Source organism: Lissotriton helveticus, chromosome 1_2 (assembly GCF_964261635.1).
Source record: "Lissotriton helveticus chromosome 1_2, aLisHel1.1, whole genome shotgun sequence".
Lineage (NCBI taxonomy): Eukaryota > Metazoa > Chordata > Amphibia > Caudata > Salamandridae > Lissotriton > Lissotriton helveticus.
The window spans coordinates 256655057-256676659 of NC_136058.1; the positions used below are offsets into that span (position 1 = coordinate 256655057).

General features: G+C 48.8%; 2 protein-coding genes across 2 annotated transcripts in view; both read left to right on the plus strand.

Moving 5' to 3' along the window:
• Positions 1–21603, plus strand: part of LOC144807844 (uncharacterized) — a 351402-nt gene that overhangs the window by 33504 nt on the left and 296295 nt on the right. The window lies entirely within an intron of this gene.
• The window catches only part of LOC144807908 (uncharacterized), a 138108-nt gene continuing 133125 nt past the window's right edge, over positions 16621–21603 (plus strand). Inside the window, exons 1-2 of the mRNA XM_078673504.1 lie at positions 16621–17026; positions 17386–18329. Coding sequence (XP_078529630.1) covers positions 16942–17026; positions 17386–18329 — 1029 coding nt within the window. The 5' untranslated portion in view covers positions 16621–16941. The remainder of the gene's footprint in view (positions 17027–17385; positions 18330–21603) is intronic.

A 21603-nucleotide genomic window follows, 5' to 3' on the forward strand; every position in this document is an offset into this window, starting at 1 on the left:
AGAGCGCCCCCAGCGCAATTCGTTGTAATGACTTGCGAAGAAAAACCTGCGTTGTAAAGGCACTGCGTGGTAAAAGTTGCGTCGTAAAGGATGTTTCCCGAATCTGGTACAGGGAGATCCAGTCATTGGTATGCTAGTTCCAACAAAACCGGCATTGACCTTTAGAAAATCATCGTCAATGAGTAGTACCTTGGTGAACAGTAGCCCTGAGGTGTTAGCTCCAACAATGTGGATGGCACAGTGCAAGAGATCCAGGAAGTGTCCTAGTTGTAAGGCTTGTAAATTTGGATGCAACAAAACACAGTATAGCAGCCCTTTTAAATCTGATCCTATTATGATCAATAAGAAATTGACATGCCAAACCGAGTTTGCAGCTTATGTGCTGGAGTTTCCTTGTGGGTTAAGGTATATTGGTAGCACCAGACTGCCGGCCCACAAAAGGATACTCCAGCACATAAGGGTAATCAATGGCAAAGATCAGGCCTATCCAGTCGCAAGACATCTTGAGCAAAAGCATGACAGTAACCCTACATATCTCCAACATTATGTAATTGACACGGTTTTACCGCTTAAACGAGGTGGAAATCGGGATGCGAAGTTACGCCTCCTGGAAACCCGTTATATATTGGAGCTCAATATAAAATATCCTGCAGGGTTAAATGCTAGCGAGGATTTTTATAACTGTCTCTGAATACTTTTTAAATCAGATTGTAAAATACAATGTGGGTTCACATAAGTATTTGTGTGCTGAAATCAGCTGTTATGTACATATTTCAGATATTTATTTTGTTATGTGAAAATGAAATGCATTGTTCTGATATAGCTCCTCAAATGCACATAATGTTTGTATATGTAATTTTTACTTTTCACTTTTTCTATAATTTTTAGTTTTGCACTAATTTGCACATATTTAAAGATTAGCAGGGTGATTCTTATGTAGGTTATCTTTTATGACGGACATTGGTTTATGAAGGCCCACTGGGGCATCATTGCGTATTACATCTAGCAGCATAAAAAGTTGTGCATTTGATAGCTTTTTACAACTATGCAGAAAATGGAACAAGCGTTGGACCGGCATATATACAGTATAAGTAGGCATTTCTAGCTATGTGCAGATCCATTGGGATCATTGTGTAAGATTTTAGATGCCATGTGTCATTCTCCATGCTTGAAATATTTGCTCTGTTGTCTGTTATTAAAGGACGATTTTGCAATTCCATGACAAGTTATACATCGCTAAAATCTTCTTTTTATATCTTGTGTCTTAAAAATATCTTTTTGCATTTGTAAGCATATTTATTTATATATTTATATATTTACTGGCTAATTTATTGAAAATGCATATAAAGTTTTGCACAGAAAGTTGAATACGGTATGCTGCTAATAGCAACTTTTTAGTTACAATGCATTTGCACTTTGACTCTATGTCGTAATTTCCTGCATGATTACTTTAAATGAGTCTCTCCATTATGCAACGCGTCATGTGATCAAAATGCGAGTGGGGGTCGAAATGCGTAATGGCGGACTTGCTGGGCACCAAATAAAACATCACTTGATTGGCACCAAGAATCTGGGGTCCGCTTTTCATCATTTTTGTCCGAGTGAGTGTTGGTGGCGAATTGCGTATATATATATATATATATATATATATTCCGCAGCATTCTCCTTCCCTCGAAGTAGAGAGGCGGCACACAGGGATATGTAAAAACCATTTTATTCAACCTGGCATGACGCGTTTCGGATTGCTTCCTTCTTCAGATGCCTAATGCTGAAAATAGTTCCACTGGTACAACATATATATATATATATATATATATATATATTGATACAATCTCCAGTCCAAAGGTAAAAGAATGCGGCACACCAGTCCGGAACACAAGTGATTTATTGTGCAACATGGGAAAAACATTTTTTGTTTTGCTAATAACTTTGGCACCAGTAACTTCAGCTGCTATCTGGAATGCTAGCTGGAAAGTTTCAGGGAGATCCATCAAGCAGGCCCCGAGGAAAAGGGGGCCCAAAAACGCTTTTTCCCCCTGAAATTTCCCATAGGGATTTTAAACACAAGTACAGCTCAAACCAATGAACTGAATTACACCAAATTTGGGAGAAAGCTAGATTCTGGTCCAGAAAGAGTGCTTTTTGTAATTTGTTGTAAATCTGTTAGGTAGTTTTGGAGTTATTAAAGCAAAAAGATTTCTGTGTATCTAGAGACGGGGATCCGCTGTAGATCCTCCACTGATCCAGGCAGAAATGCATTTCCATGCGGCAACAGCAATGCCTTTATTGGCTGGCCACAACCTGAGAGGAAATTTGTGGCCACTATTTTGTGCATCGGAACACAGTTCCCAGGGGGGAAAAAAAGGTAAAAGTGATAGAAGGGGTAAGGGTAGAGATACCCTGACCACATGAAATTGATCGACGGTCTGTGAGGGATCTCAATAAAATATCCAAATTCTTTTTATTTTTTTAGCATGAGTTGATCCATGGATCCACTTGGATAAGCCTGGATTGGGTTGATCCGCAGTTCCAACCTCCATAAAAAAACACATACAACCACTCACAGACCCAAACACCTATTCACACACTCACTCACACACCCACTTACACACCCAAACAATGACTTATGCACCATACAGCCACTCACACACTGACACACAGACCCACTACATCACTCACACACCCACTCAGAGACCCACACAGCCACTCACACACCCTCTCACACATCCACTTACACACCCAAACAAACCACTCACACACCCACTCACATACCCATACAGCCAGTCACAAATCCACTCACAGACCCACAAAACCACCCACACACTCACACACCCACACAGCCACTCACATACCCACTTACACACCCACACCAACTCACACACCCACACAGTCGCTCACACAACCACTCATACACCTTCACACAGGCAGGGATAAACTTATAGAAATGCAATTGCAAGTTTGCATTAAATGTGCTGTAGTTTTAGTATTGAATGTGTGCAATTTAACTGCAAGACCCCTTATTTGTCCAAAGGATTCACAACAAATCCATAAAATGACATTTTTTAAGACAGTCTAGGTGCATTACATTTTTCGGATACATAACTCACCTTTCCTTAATTTATACATTTTATGTTTTTAAAACATATAATAAGAATGAATGTATGAATAACATGTATTAATAAACTTGCAAAAATGTATAAAAGTAAATTGAACCTATTGGTCAAAACATAGTACAATTTATATTAACAAAACAGTGAAATCCACTAAAAAACCAAAGGTTACAGGGACGTTATAGTTAGGAAATAGCATTAAAAACATGGAAATTCACAGAAAAAAACAAAGGTTACTGGGACGTTATAGCTATCAAACAGAATAAAAATATAAACCTTACATATTCACTGAGAAATAAAAAAGTTACAGGGAGGTTATAGTTAGGTTCAGATTTTACACTCACAAAACCATATTAGAACATTGGAATGTTGAGCACTCCATTGAATACAATGGAGTGCTCCAGGCTGGTAGAAGCCCAAAGAGCAACATTCCAGCATTGTTTTTTAAATTTCACAGCTCTTGCTGTGAACAAAGGCCTCTCGGAACCCGAGGGGATTTAAACCCCCTCATGCTCTGACACACATTTGTTTTTACAAATTAGAACATTCTGCCCTCTAAGGGCTGAGTTTTCTAATAGCCTTAGAGCCCTCTGTAGCAGGCTGTACCGGCCATTAAATGTCTGCTCACTTTTTAAAGGCCTTCGCCTCAGGTCTTTAACGCTGGAGCAGGCCTTTAATGGGAAGTAGAACCTGCTATAGGGGGCTCTAAGGCTACAGAAATTCAGCAGTTATAGTTATCTCAAGTAACGATAACTCGGGTCCTCAAGTAACTATAACTCATAAAAACTATACAGAAATAAACAAATATGTGGCACTATGACACATATTTGTTTATTTCTGTATAATCTTTAATCTGCAATGGCGCTTATTATATGGTTGTGCCCTGATCTTGAACTATTTTATGGCCTCTCTGTACATATCGCTGAGCTGAGTAATTCACTCTCCTTGTGAATATTGTCCCACTTTTATGTTTTCCTTACCTTCCTAATAAATAATATATAATCCATTCAGATTTAGAAAAGACATAGTTAACATTGTTTCTCTGTGTTCATTAAATGACCTATTGTATGTAGTGGGGGCCGATTGTTCCTGTACGAAGAAGGCTTATTTGGCTCTTAAATTAAAAAATATGATTAATATCAAATTAGACAGTACTCCAAATATAACACAATGCTGTTTACCTTCTAACAGCTGCTACCTGAAAACGAAATAAACGATGGGGCTTAGACATGAGTCAGCTCAAGCTGTGTTTACCAGCCTACCAGCGTCTGGCAGGAGAACTGCAAGGAGGGTTATAGAACCAATTACACCATTATATTGTCAGTTGTTATGTAACAAACAGCATTGTGATGTCTGAAAAGTAAAGATATATTATATTGCTCCCAACCTGAGATCAGAAATGCACTTATATTGCATAATGTAGCAAGTATATCTCTTCACCATGCCACAAACATTTTTAGTTGCGAGGCATGATATTTTTAACCCATGTAATACAAAATCAGTACTTTTGCATTCTAGTTGATATTTTTTGTAAATAGCTGCTTTCAGCTGACAGTGGCTGACCACAGAGGCCTATACTTATTATACATGTTAAATAACAACGAGTTAATGAGCAGTTGATAATTTAACTCAGTAGATATAGCAGTGCTGTAAAGATGTGATGTCACTCGAGGGTCACAGGTAGGAATTCTTACAGGGATGACGTAGCACTTCATCCTTTGGATTTTAATAAAAGAACTATCTTTCAATTAGGTAATTATCACACATGTATTTAAGCACCATGAAAACCGTAATTTTAATGAATCTAATAAGTAATTGATAAATAGAATTAAAAAGCAATGCTAATTAAGAGGAATCTAAAGAAGGTGCGAGTTTTGCAAGAAATAACTTAACAAAGACCGTTAGGAGTCAACAAAAACATTTAACTGTTTTGTATTTTGTAATCACATTTTTCATATTTTTACTAAACCTGGGCATAGTTTGCATAGTAGCACTACACATAGTATACTTGGACGTACACATAGTACATGTAGTACTGTGTAGCGTAGCTGATGGAACTGTGTACTTGTCTGCACTGTGAAATAATTGCAAATGGCATCTTGCACATTGCCAGTTATTATAAAATAAGTATCTCTAACTTTATATGCTAAAGAGCATACAGTACTTTCACAGAAGTGAAACTGAAAAATTAGCAAGCAGTGAGAGAGGTGATGATTTTGGGATCCTCCCTAACCTAGGGAGAGAACCAAGCAGATGCCTTGAAAACAAAAAGCACGTCTTATTGAACGATTTGGTGGTGGTCCCATCCTCTTAGGACCTCCCCAAGCACAGTTATTGGCAAAAAAACAATCCCAACTAAAGGCCTTGCAAAGCAGTATGGGATGAGATTAGCAGTGGGCAGTGAATATTATAGTATCCAATATCAAAATAATTCTACAAAGAGCTGCAGGTCAACTAGTTGTTACTAGATGTCCCTCACGAGTCAAATGCAAATGCTTTTGCATTTGACTCGTGAGGGACATCTTGTAACGACTAGTGGAACTGCAGCTTGATGTAAGAATAATTTCAATGCTTTTGCGTTCTTCCTCTGACAAAGTCAAAGTCCTGCTCATAAACTATGCCACAGGGACCCATTTATTCCCTTTTCAGGCAGTCCGTCGTCGTTTCAGAATGCAGATTCACTGCAGATCTTCAAGCAGCCAGGGAAGGACATATGGACAATAACTCTGCCAGAACATAAAAGCAAATGATTTTACCAGGAAATAACAGGTTGCCAGTCATTTAGAGGAGGCCCAAAGGGTCCTTTGCATGTTATAAGAAGCTACCTTGGTTCTCAATATCATTCAGAAAGAGTTCAGCGGCCTTCATTATTGCTGCTTTAGTGCTGCTGAGGACATCTAAAAATGTTAAAAAACGTCTTTGCTATGAAATACCCCGCAGCGTAAGCCTGGGAGAGTAGGCTCCTAATAGTTTGTACTTCTCTTCAATGTACATAGACTCTCATAGAGTATTGATAAATACATTATAACCATGCACTGCCTTTTTCTATGAATATTTGTACCTAACCTCTATCTTAGATGTAAATTAAGGCTTCATATCCAGCATGATTCACTGAGTAGTACATTCAATGAGTAGTACATTGTTGTAAGAGGCATAGGTGTGAGTAGCTGTTTAATTTCCAGAATTAAACAATGCTTAGTCACAGAACAAGGCTTTGAGCAATCACAGCCACGTTCATTCAATCACTAACTCCTTGTTTCGCTTTTCTATTCCATTACTCGTTTATCTACCCAGGGATTGCTGATGTACTTGCTCAAATACTGGCTCCCCTGCATTCTCAAGTATTCATTTATTTCCCACTGTATGAATATAATCATTTGCCATGCATTCACTCACTCACTCGCTCACTCACTCACTCACTCACTCACTGGCTTTGCAACTTATCTGTACCTTCATTCATGTCATCATCTACATCATTAGCTATTCTCTTAGGGTCTCTGAAGGTCTGTTTCACATGGATTCCTTTGCACTTAGGTGGCACATGGGTGCACAGAAAGCTGCCTGTGCTTTGCATGTTCACAGCGTGAATCACAGGATCAGCATTGGTAGGATTCTGAAGCTGAAAGTGCTCTTAAGATCTGCCATATGGTGTGTTTTCCACTGTTGTAATTTTAGGGTTGGGGTGGGAATTAACATTTTGGAAAGGGTTTCCATGCCAGTTACATGGCCTTGCCCAAATTCAAAGGCTTGTGGGTGCTCACAGTTTGAAGGTAATATTTCCACTGTAAAAACCACTTCTGAAACTACTTGTATGAAAGGTAGAGTTGGTGCTTCTCAATTGTGGGGAATGCAGGAGGCCCCTCACTCGTACGGTGTAATACTAGAAGGGGGCTCTCTGCTGTGAAAACGTGCAGAAGAAAGCTATGATATTCGAAGTACATTTCTAAGTGATGTATTCATGTCATGAAAATCTTTATTCGATTGTAAGTACAATCATAAAAGAACATAAAACCACAAATACATTCATAAAGCAATTTAAAAGATTTAAAAAGGAATAAAACCAACAGCACTAAAAAACAGATACCAAATCAAGCTCTGGAGCCACAGCAAAATGAATCCAGCATAGAGCCCCTATATCTTACAGCAGCACGCAATAAACTTGAAACCGCAGAGAGAGCGCGCACTTTAGCCAGTAGCTGCAGATGCATAAGCGCTGGGCGAGCTTGGGTAAAATCCATAGCTTGCAAAATTGGAAGAAGGAAACTCCTCCTGGGGATGCTAAAATATTTACACAACACAAAATTAGATTACTCATTCAGACTTTCCATGTTAGGTATAATTAGCACAAGTTCATTTTGGGAAGTAGTGTTCTGGGATGTAGGTGGATGTGGTAGATTTCTTAGACTACTACTAGGATTATTTCTGTATCCCCCAGATTGCTAACAACCAAGGGAGTAGGTGTTGTACGTTTGAAGCTGGATTGTGTGTCACATACCTATCCATTAATTCGCAGACGTACATTTTCACTCACTTCCTCATCCATCCATTACATATTGACTGATCCATCCATTCTCTAGCTAACCAATGTGTTTTTCTTGCTTTTGTCCCCTTGTTGATTTAATGTATCATTCCCTCTCTGGCTTATATGTTTGCCCGTTCATTCTTCCCTTCTTTCACATAATCCATTTTTAATTACTTTACTCATATACCAGTTCTAGTATTGATCCCTCCTTTGTTCACCCAGTCTGTAAACCACACCCAATCCTTTGCTCAGTTGCTCACATATTCAGTCACCTGCTAACTCATTCAGTATTTTAAGCAATAATTCAACACATATGTGCTTTCAGTTCCTCATCCACTCCTCAGTGGGTTGCTATTTAAGGCATTCATGCTCTCTTACTCTTGTTCTCTCTCTCACCCACACACACCTGTTTGCATTTTTGCACTCACTCACTCATTCGTGCATGCATTTTATGCTCACTCACACACTCACTCACTCAAGCATTCATATAAATATACCCATGAATTCCCTCTCTTACTAAGTCTCTGACACAGTCTTTCAGCTGGTCCCTCACTCTTTGAAGGGCTCATGCCCAGGCACAGAAATGAGGGGTGAGGCAGGTAGTGCAGCCCCCACACCCAATCGAATTACAGTTTTCAAAATGAAAATCATTATCTTTCAGAAGACAGAGCTCCAGCAGTTTATTCATTGAAAGGTTCTCTGCATAAATGTATTTAGAGATTGTTTTATGATGTGGCCCCTGGGCTGGCCTAGGTGCTTTGCTGCACTCCACTGCACGGTGCCACAGGCATTGCCTGCTCGTATGGCACAAAAGAAGGGGTGGACAGAATGTTTCATTGGTGAAATTTGGCAACTACAATGTGGAATTCCAGCCAAATTCACCCAATCGCCGTGTGGTGGAATTCGTTTCCCGCGAGGCTCCAGGAATGCAAGCAAGATTTGGCATCACCTGACGCGATTTCTAGCACGGGCGGTTGCGTGCGATCACGGTCGAGGGCTGCTTCTCAAGGAGATTTGCTGCCACTTAAGTGGAATTTGTGCTCGAGTGGCAGCAAAGTCACTGTAATGGCCAGCACTCTTGCGCACCACATGGTGCACCACATGGTGCAGTTTGCGCTGATTTTTCAGTGCTGCTCGCGCTACTGGTGCTAAATTGCAGAGCGAGCAGCACGCCATATTTTCTGCCCGTTGGTGGAACTCAGTGGAATTTTCCAAGGGGCAGATTTACAAGCCCCTTGCGCCTCATTTACGCCGCCGTTGCGTCACTTCTGTGACGCAGAAGCGGCGCAAAAGATGCACCATGGTGCGGGGTATTTACAAAGTGACGCATCTTCCAGATGCGTCACATTGTAAAGCCCTGCGCCAGGAGAAGGTGTTTCATCGCAGGTGGGCGTTCCGGCGCAGGAACGCCTCCCAAAAGGGGCTGAGTGAAATCTACAAGATTTTACTCAGTCACTTTTGGGCCCATGCTGCGTCAAAACCCTGCGCCTGCTTGAAGCAGGCGTAAGCATTGACGCAGCATTGTGGAGATAGGGCCCCCCAAGCCTTGCTGGAGCTGCGTCGCGCTTGTGACGCAACTCCAGCAATGCGCTGCTTTTACGGCACAGATGCGTGACGCATCTGCATCCAGGGTGGCGGAGCTGCGGTGCACAATTACTGGCGCATCCCTGCTGATATGCAGGGATGCGCCAGTAATTGTAAATCTGCCCCCTAGTTTTTATGTAACTCCATTGAATTCCACAGAGTGGGACGGCAAGTTCCCCACAACCCTACTTAAAAGGCCAGCACCCCACTTTGAAAATTCTTACAGCGCCACTGGTCTCAGTACTTAAATTATCTTCATAGTAGCTGGGCACAAAAAATTAGCTCATAAGGCATTCCACACTATAACAGTTACTGCTCAACAATAACAGTGCAAAATATATCATTTTTCAGACCCTACACGCTCAGCAGAGGATGAACATATCTGTCTCTCCCAGAGGAAGCCTCGCCAGTGAAATGTATTCCAGTCCAGCTGCTCCCACCTCCTCTGTGTGCCTCTGCAACCTTTTTATAACTTAATTAATTGAATCCTCAATCGAATAAAAAGGTCAGAATGTCTGTCTGTTAACCTTGCCAGGCCTGCCATCGCTAGCCACAGGGGCTTTCAGATGACAAACATTCCCTTTGGGCATGGCTGGAGAGCTGGAGTGGTGAACACTGAGTCATGTTTAATAATATTCACATTTTTAAGCTGGTTTTGAATAACTGAGCAAGTGTCTGCATTAAGGGGTCGATTAGGATGGCGGACGGAAACGTGTACCGTCCGCCGCGGAAGGTGGCAAGCTACTCCGGACCTGTCCGCGGAAAATCCGCAACAGCAATTAGGATAAAACATACAAAAAACGCCGACCGCGGCGTACGGAGCACTCCAATCCCCGTCCGCGGCGGTCGGAGTACACCTGAGTCCGCGGCAGGCGGACGGAACAGTAAAAACACCGACCGCCGCGCACGCACATGACCGCGAATACATCCACCACCCCCGCTATACCTGCGCAATGTCCGTGTCCGCAATTAGGATAACTCCGCAAGTACCCCGGTAGTCACCGCCATCCACGTCCGCAGCGGAACCAATGCACCGAGAATCCGTGCACCACAGCGGAACGACAACACAAACAACATCCCTACTGTCAAACCAATGCCATACATTGGCACGGAAGTTTATCACCAAACACACGAAAAAAAACGCCCACCCACCGAAAATATCCAAACCAATCACAACACACAATGATCCACCGCCAAGCACCACACAATCCACACCTGCCAACACTCCCACCTAGCACCTGACTGCCAATAACCATTCAGACACGGTCTAGACACACACCATAAAAGAACTCCCACCCACTCCACAACTCCTCTGCATCACAGCATAGCTGCTAGCAGGACACACCACTGAACTGAGCCCAAAGAGAAATAGCATTCACACAACCCACACCCAAACACACCCACCACACAAACACCCACCACACCATTCTTACACACCACACACCTGCACCACCCCATCCACGCAAACCCACACCCCGAGCACCACACACCATGGCACCAAAAAAAACCCCCAAATTCACTGACACCGAGTTGAAGGTTATGGTCGATGAGATCATCCGTGTGGAACCCCACTTATTCGGGGCCCTAGTGCAGCAGACCAGCATAGCCAGGAGAAACAGCATGTGGGACCGGATAGTCACCAGGGTGAATGCCTCCGGGAGCGTCCCGAGGACGAAGCAGGACATCCAGAGGCGGTGGCACGATCTAAAGACCCGAGTCAAAGCCATACGAGCCAAGAACTATCTCCGGGCTAATCATACAGGCGGTGGAACCCCTCCGGAGCCCTTACCCTACACCGAGTGGGAGGAGAAGGTGATGACCATCATCCACCCTGAGAGCCTTGATGGACTTCCTGAGGGAGAAGAGGCTGGTAAGTACAAACCAAGCACCACGAGCACTACTACATGGTGTGCCTCACACAACTGTGAAGACACATCTCCCAGAGCCCAACCCATGCATGCAGTCCACATACTCACCAACGTCGAAATCACTCCAACAGGCCCCCATGTCCATAGGGATGGCGGTGGCGGTGGGTGGTGGTGGGTGTGAGGGGATGGAACTACAACTCCCAACAGGCCCCCATGTCCATAGGGATGGCGGTGGCGGTGGGTGGTGGTGGGTGTGAGGGGATGGAACTACAACTCCCAACAGGCCCCCATGTCCATAGGGATGGCGGTGGCGGTGGTGGTGGGTGGTGGTGGGTGTGAGGGGATGGAACCACAACTCCCAACAGGCCCCCATGTCCATAGGGATGGCGGTGGCGGTGGGTGGTGGTGGGTGTGAGGGGATGGAACTACAACTCCCAACAGGCCCCCATGTCCATAGGGATGGCGGTGGCGGTGGTGGTGGGTGTGAGGGGATGGAACCACAACTCCCAACAGGCCCCCATGTCCATAGGGATGGCGGTGGTGGTGGGTGTGAGGGGATGGAACCACAACTCCCAACAGGCCCCCATGTCCATAGGGATGGCGGTGGCGGTGGTGGTGGGTGGTGGTGGGTGTGAGGGGATGGAACTACAACTCCCAACAGGCCCCCATGTCCATAGGGATGGCGGTGGCGGTGGTGGTGGGTGGTGGTGGGTGTGAGGGGATGGAACTACAACTCCCAACAGGCCCCCATGTCCATAGGGATGGCGGTGGTGGTGGGTGGGGTGAGTACCAGTGCAGACAGAATCGGCCAAAAAAGTGAAAACAACCTGTCAAGTCCACATTACTCATCATCACATTTTGGTTTTGCAGGTCATCCTCATCTGACAGCTGGAAGCAACACCCGCCCTCCAGACTCGCCAATCACAGACGTCTCAGGGGACGATTGGCCAGCCACCTCCGGGGCAGAGGATGATCCCGGCACAAGCAGCCAGCCAGGGCCATCTGGCTCCCAGGTCACCCCTGCACCAACAACTACGGCCTCTGCCATTGTGACAACACCGGCCACTGTGACCTGCACAGCCACCACCAGCACCACCTCCACCACCACCACCACTGCTACCACCACTCCTGCCACCCTGCCCAACCCAACGGCCAACGCCGTGCCAGCGCCATCCCAGCCACGCAGGGAGAGTGTGAGGCAAGGCAGAGATGCAAGGCCAGATCCGGCAGGCAGGAGCATACGTCAAAGAACACGGGAGGATACCAACACACCCAATCCAGTGCAACAGTCATTGGAGGCACTGGGCAGGGTGGAGGTGAGCTACCAACGTGGTCAGGCACAGGCAGACCGGGCCCACCAGGACTTTGTAGATAACACTGCAATGTTGGGGGCCATTGAGAGGCGGCTTGGCCAACTAGTGGACATCTTCACCAGGACAATCAGGCCACAAACACCGCCACCGCCACCGCCACCGCCACCGCCACCGCCACCGCCACCGCCACCGCCACCTGCGGCGGATGTGGTACCCGATGCCCCTGCGCAACCAGATGACACCGTACCGGCAGTAAGACGGAGGGGCCGACCGAGGCTGGAAGTGGGCGACAGCAGTGTGGAAGCACCTGCCACACGCTCCAAGAGGAACAGAAAATGACTGTCCCAGTACCTGCGCATGCCATTCACCCTGCCAACTATCCGGTCCCACCTGCCACAGGCCTGCTGTACTAGGCAGACACCACCCTATGTGGTGTCCGCACGGACATTTCATCTGCCATAACCTTCAACTCTCACTCCCCCACCCCTTCACTCATTTGTAAATATGCACCTACACCCATGCACATTTTGTAAATAAAAGCCACTTACTCACTCAATCATGTGTTGTCTCCATGTTTATTCACATGAATGCATCAGAAACAGATGTTACTAGGTACAGGTATCCAACTGGTACAGAATCATGGCGCTGCGGGAGTGACCTAGGGAAAATAGAAACCGCAAAGACACGTCAGGAAACAAGATCACACACATCAGAACACACTGCAGTGCAACATTTAACTACCCACACGCATCACAACAGTAATGGATGAGACGACACACATCATGGAGACGTGCATTGGCCACAATTTAGCACACACACACACATGCATGCATCACATAGCAGAACACAGAGATGAAGCACACCACTATGCCACAACACCAGCACACATTCACAGGGCATACCCAAGCAGCACAAGAGGAGCACACTCACAATCAAGGGAAGTAGCGATCAATGATCTGGCGCCTCTGGTCCACACCTTCCTCCTCACCACTATCCTCATCAGTTGACATGGCTGGGTCGGGAGGGCGAGGAACTTGCAGTTCATCAGGGTCCAAGAGCAGTTCAATGTTATAGCGCACAGCCAGGTTGTGAAGCATGCAGCACGCTATCACGATCTTGCATACTTTGCCTGGTGAGTAAGGCAGGGCCCCTCCAGTCTTATCCAGGCACCGAAACCTTGACTTGAGCAGGCCAAATGTCCGTTCTACCACTCGACGTGTCCTACCATGGGCATCATTGTATCTCATTTCTCCTGGTGTAGTGGGATTGCGTAAGGGACTGAGCAGCCAAGGCCTGTTTGGGTAAGCCGAGTCGCCTGTGTTGGTGGAAGAGAGAGAGAGAGAAACATCACAACCTGCATTGTGGGGCACACCATGCCACACAGATATCACTCCTGTCACCACAGCATACTCACCAACAAGCCACGCTTGTGCTGGACGAAGATTAGCCATCAGTTGGGGGACCATGCTGCTCCGCATGATGTGGGCGTCATGTGCAGAGCCAGGGAATCTTGCACACACATGTGAGATGATGTTGTCGGCCTGGCACACCACCTGCACGTTCAGGGAATGGAAGTGTTTCCGATTCCTATACACCTGCTCACGTGCCCGTGGTGCAATGATCGCGATATGCGTGCCATCAATGGAACCCACAACGTGTGGTATACGACCCAGGGCATAGAAGCCAGCTTTGACCGCTGGCAAGTCCGCCGCCTGAGGGAAATGTATATAGTCATGCTTGTACAGCATCATGGCTGTCAGTACATCCCGGAGTACCGTGCTGAACATGGCCTGTGACATTCCCCCGGCATCTCCAACTGTGTACTGGAATGTGCCTGTTGCGAAGAAATGGAGTGCCGCCATCACCTTTTGCGTGGGTGTCATGGAACCTGGATAGGTTCTTCGCGGCTGCAGATGAGGAGACAATAGGGTCACAAGTTGCAACAATCGACGGCGATCCAGCCTGAATTTCCGGATCACCTCCTCGTCCACCATATCCTCCAGCACAGTGTATGGGCGAAGGACATTTGGAGCCCTCCTGTGTGGGAGTAGATGGAATGGAAGTCAATTAACATACAACGCACGTGTGTGCACCTCAATCACATGTCAACGCCCTCTACCAACATGTAGTATCCAGTGTATGCTTGTCATATGTGTGACTCCTCTGATTGTCAGGACAACATGGACCGACGTAGCTACAATGTGCATCCACTAGCAACATGATGTTTAGCAACATGTGCAATGCACAGTGTCTCACCTCAACATCACTGCCAACCAGACATGTGACATGACCCACATGTGTAGGCCCAACATCACATGCACACATGCAAGTACATGCACACATACTAAATTAAACACCCCCCCACCCCCCCATATCATGATGCCCCAATGGCAACACCAGGAATGGTGGGCATACGGACATCACATGCATGGGGACACAATAGGCAACACACATGTACAGTACACAACAGAACCCCCACCATAGTCATCATCTGACACATACCACTCACTCACAACTGATTCACAGGTGCCCATTCATACGGGATCTACTGTGTACATGTGAGGTACGACTGAATTGTGTAGGGTACTACCCGATGTGGACATGCACACGTGATGGACACTTGTGGCTCACCGATGGCCATGGTATGGACACACATGGGATGGAGCATGACATGTGTAGCCACGCAATCACGCACACAACCGTGAGCAGGCAGCTGCAGACAATGGTACAAGGTGCATCATCGGCTAAGATGCTAACATTGATCACGCCATGGCGGTGCACTGCATCCGCTGTTTACGTCTGGGCATACGCGGGCCGCCTTCGACATTCACACTGTCTGCACGTGCACAGACCGTCACGCCCACACACCGGCAAGTGCATGTGTAAGGTTCCGGGACGGATGGTCGATTTGCAACAATGTTGTATCACTGGCGCCTCCATGGCGGTGCACGTACACAGCGGGGGAGGTGCAGGCCTATACACCCTGTAGATGTACTCAATGGACATGCCAGTTCATGACCCCCCTTACAGTCACCTTGCATCATCCACCGTACACCGGCCGGAGCGGCCGGCCCATGAACAACCGCCGTGCCAGGCCCTGCCCAGGACCGCCGTGCCGGCCATGGCAACAACCGCCATTGCACGGACCGCCAGGGAACGGCGGTAGTGGAAGGGCCGTGCAATGGCGGTTGTTGCCATGGCCGGCACGGCGGTCCTGGGCAGGGCCTGGCACGGCGGTAGTGGAAGGGCCGTGCAATGGCGGATGTTGCCATGGCCGGCACGGCGGTCCTGGGCAGGGCCTGGCACGGCGGTAGTGGAAGGGCCGTGCAATGGCGGTTGTTGCCATGGCCGGCACGGCGGTCCTGGGCAGGGCCTGGCACGGCGGTAGTGGAAGGGCCGTGCAATGGCGGTTGTTGCCATGGCCGGCACGGCGGTCCTGGGCAGGGCCTGGCACGGCGGTTGTTCATGGGCCGGCCGCTCCGGCCGGTGTACGGTGGATGATGCAAGGTGACTGTAAGGGGGGTCATGAACTGGCATGTCCATTGAGTACATCTACAGGGTGTATAGGCCTGCACCTCCCCCGCTGTGTACGTGCACCGCCATGGAGGCGCCAGTGATACAACATTGTTGCAACTGAAGCTTCCTTCCGTGAGGCTTGCACGTGCGGTTGCCGATGTGTGCCCGTGACGGTCCCTGCACATGCAGCCAATGGGAAGAGGGACGCTGGCCGCATACGGCCAATCGCAAGTAGAGGAAGCTGTGCACCGCAACAACAGGGCCAGTCATTGGGCCATTTCACGATCACGCTTCCAGGGCTGACCAATTGCTGGCGACGTATGCCACTGACACGTGCTGAGGGCCCTATATATGTGTGTTGGCCAAAATGAAACTTTCTACCCTGGGGACCATTGCTGCCTGTGACCATCACCTCGACCTGCTGCTGCTGCTGAGCTGACCACCGACTGCTGCCTGTGACCATCACCTCGACCTGCTGCTGCTGCTGAGCTGACCACCGACTGCTGCTCTAGTGCCATACTCCGTGATCTTGCCATGTCGTCAGGCAAAGAGATCCGGTCTCGACCCTTCACCGCCGCGGAGCTTGATGTCCTCGTGGACGGTGTACTCCGCAACTATGGACGCCTCTACGGCGCACCGGGACGGGTGGTAAGTGCAGTGTGGGACATGTTGGTGTGCATGAGGGGGCCGAATGATCAGGCCTATTTCTATCTTAGCTGTGTAGTGTGGGCTAGACATATGTTCCTGATTGTGCATGGCTGCTGACAGTAACGTCTTGCCCCTATGTGTGTGACAGGCCACCTGTCCACTGACTTACACCCTTTTGTCTCCCATCATGGTAGGTCAAGCTGCACCTTCGCAAGGACCTGTGGAGGAGCATAGCAAGGGAAGTACGGGCATTGGGGGTGTGCAACAGACGACATACACACTGCCACAAACGCTGGGACGACATTTCCAGGCTGAGCAAGAATGTAGCGGAAGTAACACTGGGCCTGATTCCAAGGACGCCCCGTCTGGCCCGACGCTCCATGACCCCTCTCATGCAACGTATCATTGCAGTGACGCATCCTGAACTGGCCGAACGTCTGAGTGCCGATCGACAGCAAACTAGCGGTGAGCATACTGTCTGTGTAGGAAACCTGTGAGTGCTATGCATGTATTGGTGCACAGACACACTATTGAGTTCCGTGTTGCGTATGTATGCCTGTGATGCCTTTTTGGTCCCATTGGGCGGTACTCATTTGACATCCAGGTCCGCCATGTTGACACGCCACTTGCTTAGTAGTTGAGTGTAAAAGCACATCCCCTAGTGGTCCATGGCCCCATGGCAGAAAATGTGAGGATGACTGGTAGGGGTGGGCCATGTGCAGGATGAGGGCTCCTAAACCTTTGTCTGCTATGTGATTTGGCTATCCTGTTCCTTCTGTACGTGAGTGTGCCCATGACTCACACATCTTTTCTGTGCATTTCAGCTTTGACAGAGGACACTCAGCCACAGACGGTGGAGAGTAGCCGAGGAAATGAGTCCGGCTCAGACTTCGCACACACGCAGACTGACACGGAGGAGGCCAGCGCCGGAGAGGGGGACAGGACCGTCCCTGAGGACTCGCATGTGGAGACGCCATCGTCCTCCTCGTCGGACACTCTGGGTGAGCCTGCACTGTTGTCACAGACTGGGAGTGGGCACTCACCACCTTCTGTCGTAAGACAGCACACAGGGCCCACACTTCCGCCAACTGCACCATGTACTGTTCGTGGCCGGAGGAGTAGGGGGAGCAGAGTGGCGTTCGGTGCAGGCACCGCTGCCCCTGCCACGGTGAGCCAAAATGCACTGTGTGCTGAGGCCGTTGATCTGCTCAGACAGCTGTGTGTGGGGCAGACCAATATGACAAATGCTTTCCAGGACCATGATAGGAAGTTGGGGCAGGTGGTGGCATTCATGGAAGGGATGCATGGCGATCTTGCAGGTCTACACAGGACAGTGCAGTCATTGGCAAGCAGTGTGTCGTCTGCAATAGTACAGTCGAACGAACAGGGTGCTACTTGTGTTTCACCATCTACACCGCTGGATGTCTCAGGGGGTAGTGATTATTCTGAGCAGGACTCAAATACAGCTTATTGCACTAGAAGCAGCGTCAGACAGCACGTCAGGGCACGCAGGGCACAGACCCCATCCCCTAGATCAGCTAAATCTGTTCACGTAGACGACGTCAGATGCACTGGAGTACACACACAGGATCCACAAGTGTTGTTGGGGGACATGCCTTCCGGAGCTACACAGCCATTCAACACGAAAGGTACTCCCAAGGCAAGGGATAGTCACATGTCCATGGACTGTTCCTTGGACAAGGCCAGTCAGAAGACAAAGGCACCTACTAAGAGCAGGGAGACTCCCAAGAGCAGGCCCACAGCAGAGGTAAGGGACACTCCCAAGGACAGTGAGAAGACTAAGGCACCTACTAAGAGCAGGGAGACTCCCAAGAGCAGGCCCACAGCAGAGGTAAGGGACTCTCCCAAGGACAGTGAGAAGACTAAGGCACCTACTAAGAGCAGGGAGACTCCCAAGAGCAGGCCCACAGCAGAGGTAAGGGACTCTCCCAAGGACAGTGAGAAGACTAAGGCACCTACTAAGAGCAGGGAGACTCCCAAGAGCAGGCCCACAGCAGAGGTAAGGGACACTCCCAAGGACAGTGAGAAGACTAAGGCACCTACTAAGAGCAGGGAGACTCCCAAGAGCAGGCCCACAGCAGAGGTAAGGGACTCTCCCAAGGACAGTGAGAAGACTAAGGCACCTACTAAGAGCAGGGAGACTCCCAAGAGCAGGCCCACAGCAGAGGTAAGGGACTCTCCCAAGGACAGTGAGAAGACTAAGGCACCTACTAAGAGCAGGGAGACTCCCAAGAGCAGGCCCACAGCAGAGGTAAGGGACTCTCCCAAGGACAGGGACACACACAGACAGCAGGTGTCTGCTGGAGACAGGTGCACCACAGACGACAAGTCTGCTGGCAGGAACAGGGCGGCGAGCAGGGCACAGGCTACATCCAGAGACAACACTCCACCTAAGGATAAGGCACATCCTACGGACAAGGCATCTGGCATGGACAATGGCGCTATCAAGGACAGGCATACTTCACCCCTGGCTGCACTGAGGCTGATGTTTTCTACTAAACGTAACACTGATGTCTCCGCGGCGGAGTCCCCCCATACCTCCACTCCCATCCAGGCCAGTCAGAAGCAGAGGAGGGTGTCCCCTGTTGTTGCATCCCCCATTACACATCATTCCGAGTCCAGGCGGCAGGCACAGAGCAAACGACAAGCAGGCTCCAGCACGTCCCCCGAAACCAGATCCCCCGCAGCAGTTGCGCCACCTATGCTGGGTGGTGATTCTTTGGAGTCCCCACCACTTGGCAGTCCTGTCCTGTCCAGGGTGCACTCACACCACCCTAAGAAACGCAGACACACACCATTGACACCTGCCAACCCCGATTTGGCTCTAGGTGAGCTATCCCCAGCTCCCAGGCCCACCCTGCCTCCTGGCCCATACAGCCCTGTGGCTCATCATTTCAGTTGTCCCAGTGGCGCTGGTGCAGTTGACTCTCGTGTATCAGATGGTGGCACAGTGTCAGTTGTGCCCTCTCCTGTTGCAGACCCTGGCAGGGTATGTGGGTCTATGGCTCACGTGTCAGTTAGGAGATCTGTGGCTGTGTTGCACACTCCTGTTTCTGGTGCTGGCAGTCTGTCTGGGTCAGTGGCTCACGTGTCAGTGACTACATCTGTGGCTGTGTCTCACACTCCTGTTGCTGGTGCTGCCAGTGTGTCTGGGTCCGTGGCCCATGTGTGTGTCACTCGGGCTGTGGCTGTGTCTCACACTCCTGTTGCTGGTGCTGCCAGTGTGTCTGGGTCCGTGGCCCATGTGTGTGTCACTCGGGCTGTGGCTGTGTCTCACACTCCTGTTGCTGGTGCTGCCAGTGTGTCTGGGTCCGTGGCCCATGTGTGTGTCACTCGGGCTGTGGCTGTATCTCACACTCCTGTTGCTGGTGCTGCCAGTGTGTCTGGGTCCGTGGCCCATGTGTGTGTCACTCGGGCTGTGTCTGTGTCTCACACTCCTGTTGCTGGTGCTGCCAGTGTGTCCGAGGCAGGTAGTTCACGCAGTCCCCCTGATTCTGTGATGTGAGGTGCTGTACACTTCACTCAAATGTTAGTTCACATGGTGTGTCCATTGAGAACTGCGTGGCACTCTTGTGGTCCCTGTGACGGTTTGGTAGGGACACGTAGTTGTGCTGCCTCTGATGTACCTGTTCTGTACTGCACATTGCCCTGTTGATGCTCTGATACTGCATTCTGCCCTCTCGTTTACTGCCTCTGATGTACCTGTTCTGTACTGCACATTGCCCTGTTGATGCTCTGATACTGCATTCTGCCCTCTCGTTTACTGCCTCTGATGTACCTGTTCTGTACTGCACATTGCCCTGTTGATGCTCTGATACTGCATTCTGCCCTCTCGTTTACTGCCTCTGATGTACCTGTTCTGTACTGCACATTGCCCTGTTGATGCTCTGATACTGCATTCTGCCCCTCTCATGTGCTGCCAATGATGGACCTGTTCTGTGCAATGGACTGTTGATGCACTTAGCCCCTCTCATGTGCTGCCTCTGATGGACCTGTTCAGTGCAATGGACTGTTGATGCACTTAGCCCCTCTCATGTGCTGCCTGTGATGGACCTGTTCTGTGCAATGGACTGTTGATGCACTTAGCCCCTCTCATGTGCTGCCTGTGATGGACCTGTTCTGTGCAATGGACTGTTGATGCACTTAGCCCCTCTCATGTGCTGCCTGTGATGGACCTGTTCTGTGCAATGGACTGTTGATGCACTTAGCCCCTCTCATGTGCTGCCTGTGATGGACCTGTTCTGTGCAATGGACTGTTGATGCACTTAGCCCCTCTCATGTGCTGCCTCTGGACCTGTTCTGTGCAATGGACTGTTGATGCACTTAGCCCCTCTCATGTGCTGCCTGTGATGGACCTGTTCTGTGCAATGGACTGTTGATGCACTTAGCCCCTCTCATGTGCTGCCAATGATGGACCTGCTCTGTACAGCACAATGCCCTGTTGATGCTCTGATACTGCATTCTGCCCTCTCATGTGCTGCCAATGATGTACCTGCTCTGTACTGCACAATGCCCTGTTGATGCTCTGATACTGTATTCTGCCCTCTCGTTGACTGCCTCTGATGTAGCTGCTCTGTACTGCACAATGCCCTGTTGATGCTCTGATACTGCATTCTGCCCTCTCGTTGACTGCCTCTGATGTAGCTGCTCTGTACTGCACAATGCCCTGTTGATGCTCTGATACTGCATTCTGCCCTCTCGTTGACTGCCTCTGATGTAGCTGCTCTGTACTGCACAATGCCCTGTTGATGCTCTGATACTGCATTCTGCCCTCTCGTTTACTGCCTCTGATGTACCTGTTCTGTACTGCACAATGCCCTGTTGATGCTCTGATACTGCATTCTGCCCTCTCGTTGACTGCCAATGATGTACCTGCTCTGTACTGCACAATGCCCTGTTGATGCTCTGATACTGTATTCTGCCCTCTCGTTGACTGCCTCTGATGTAGCTGCTCTGTACTGCACAATGCCCTGTTGATGCTCTGATACTGCATTCTGCCCTCTCGTTGACTGCCAATGATG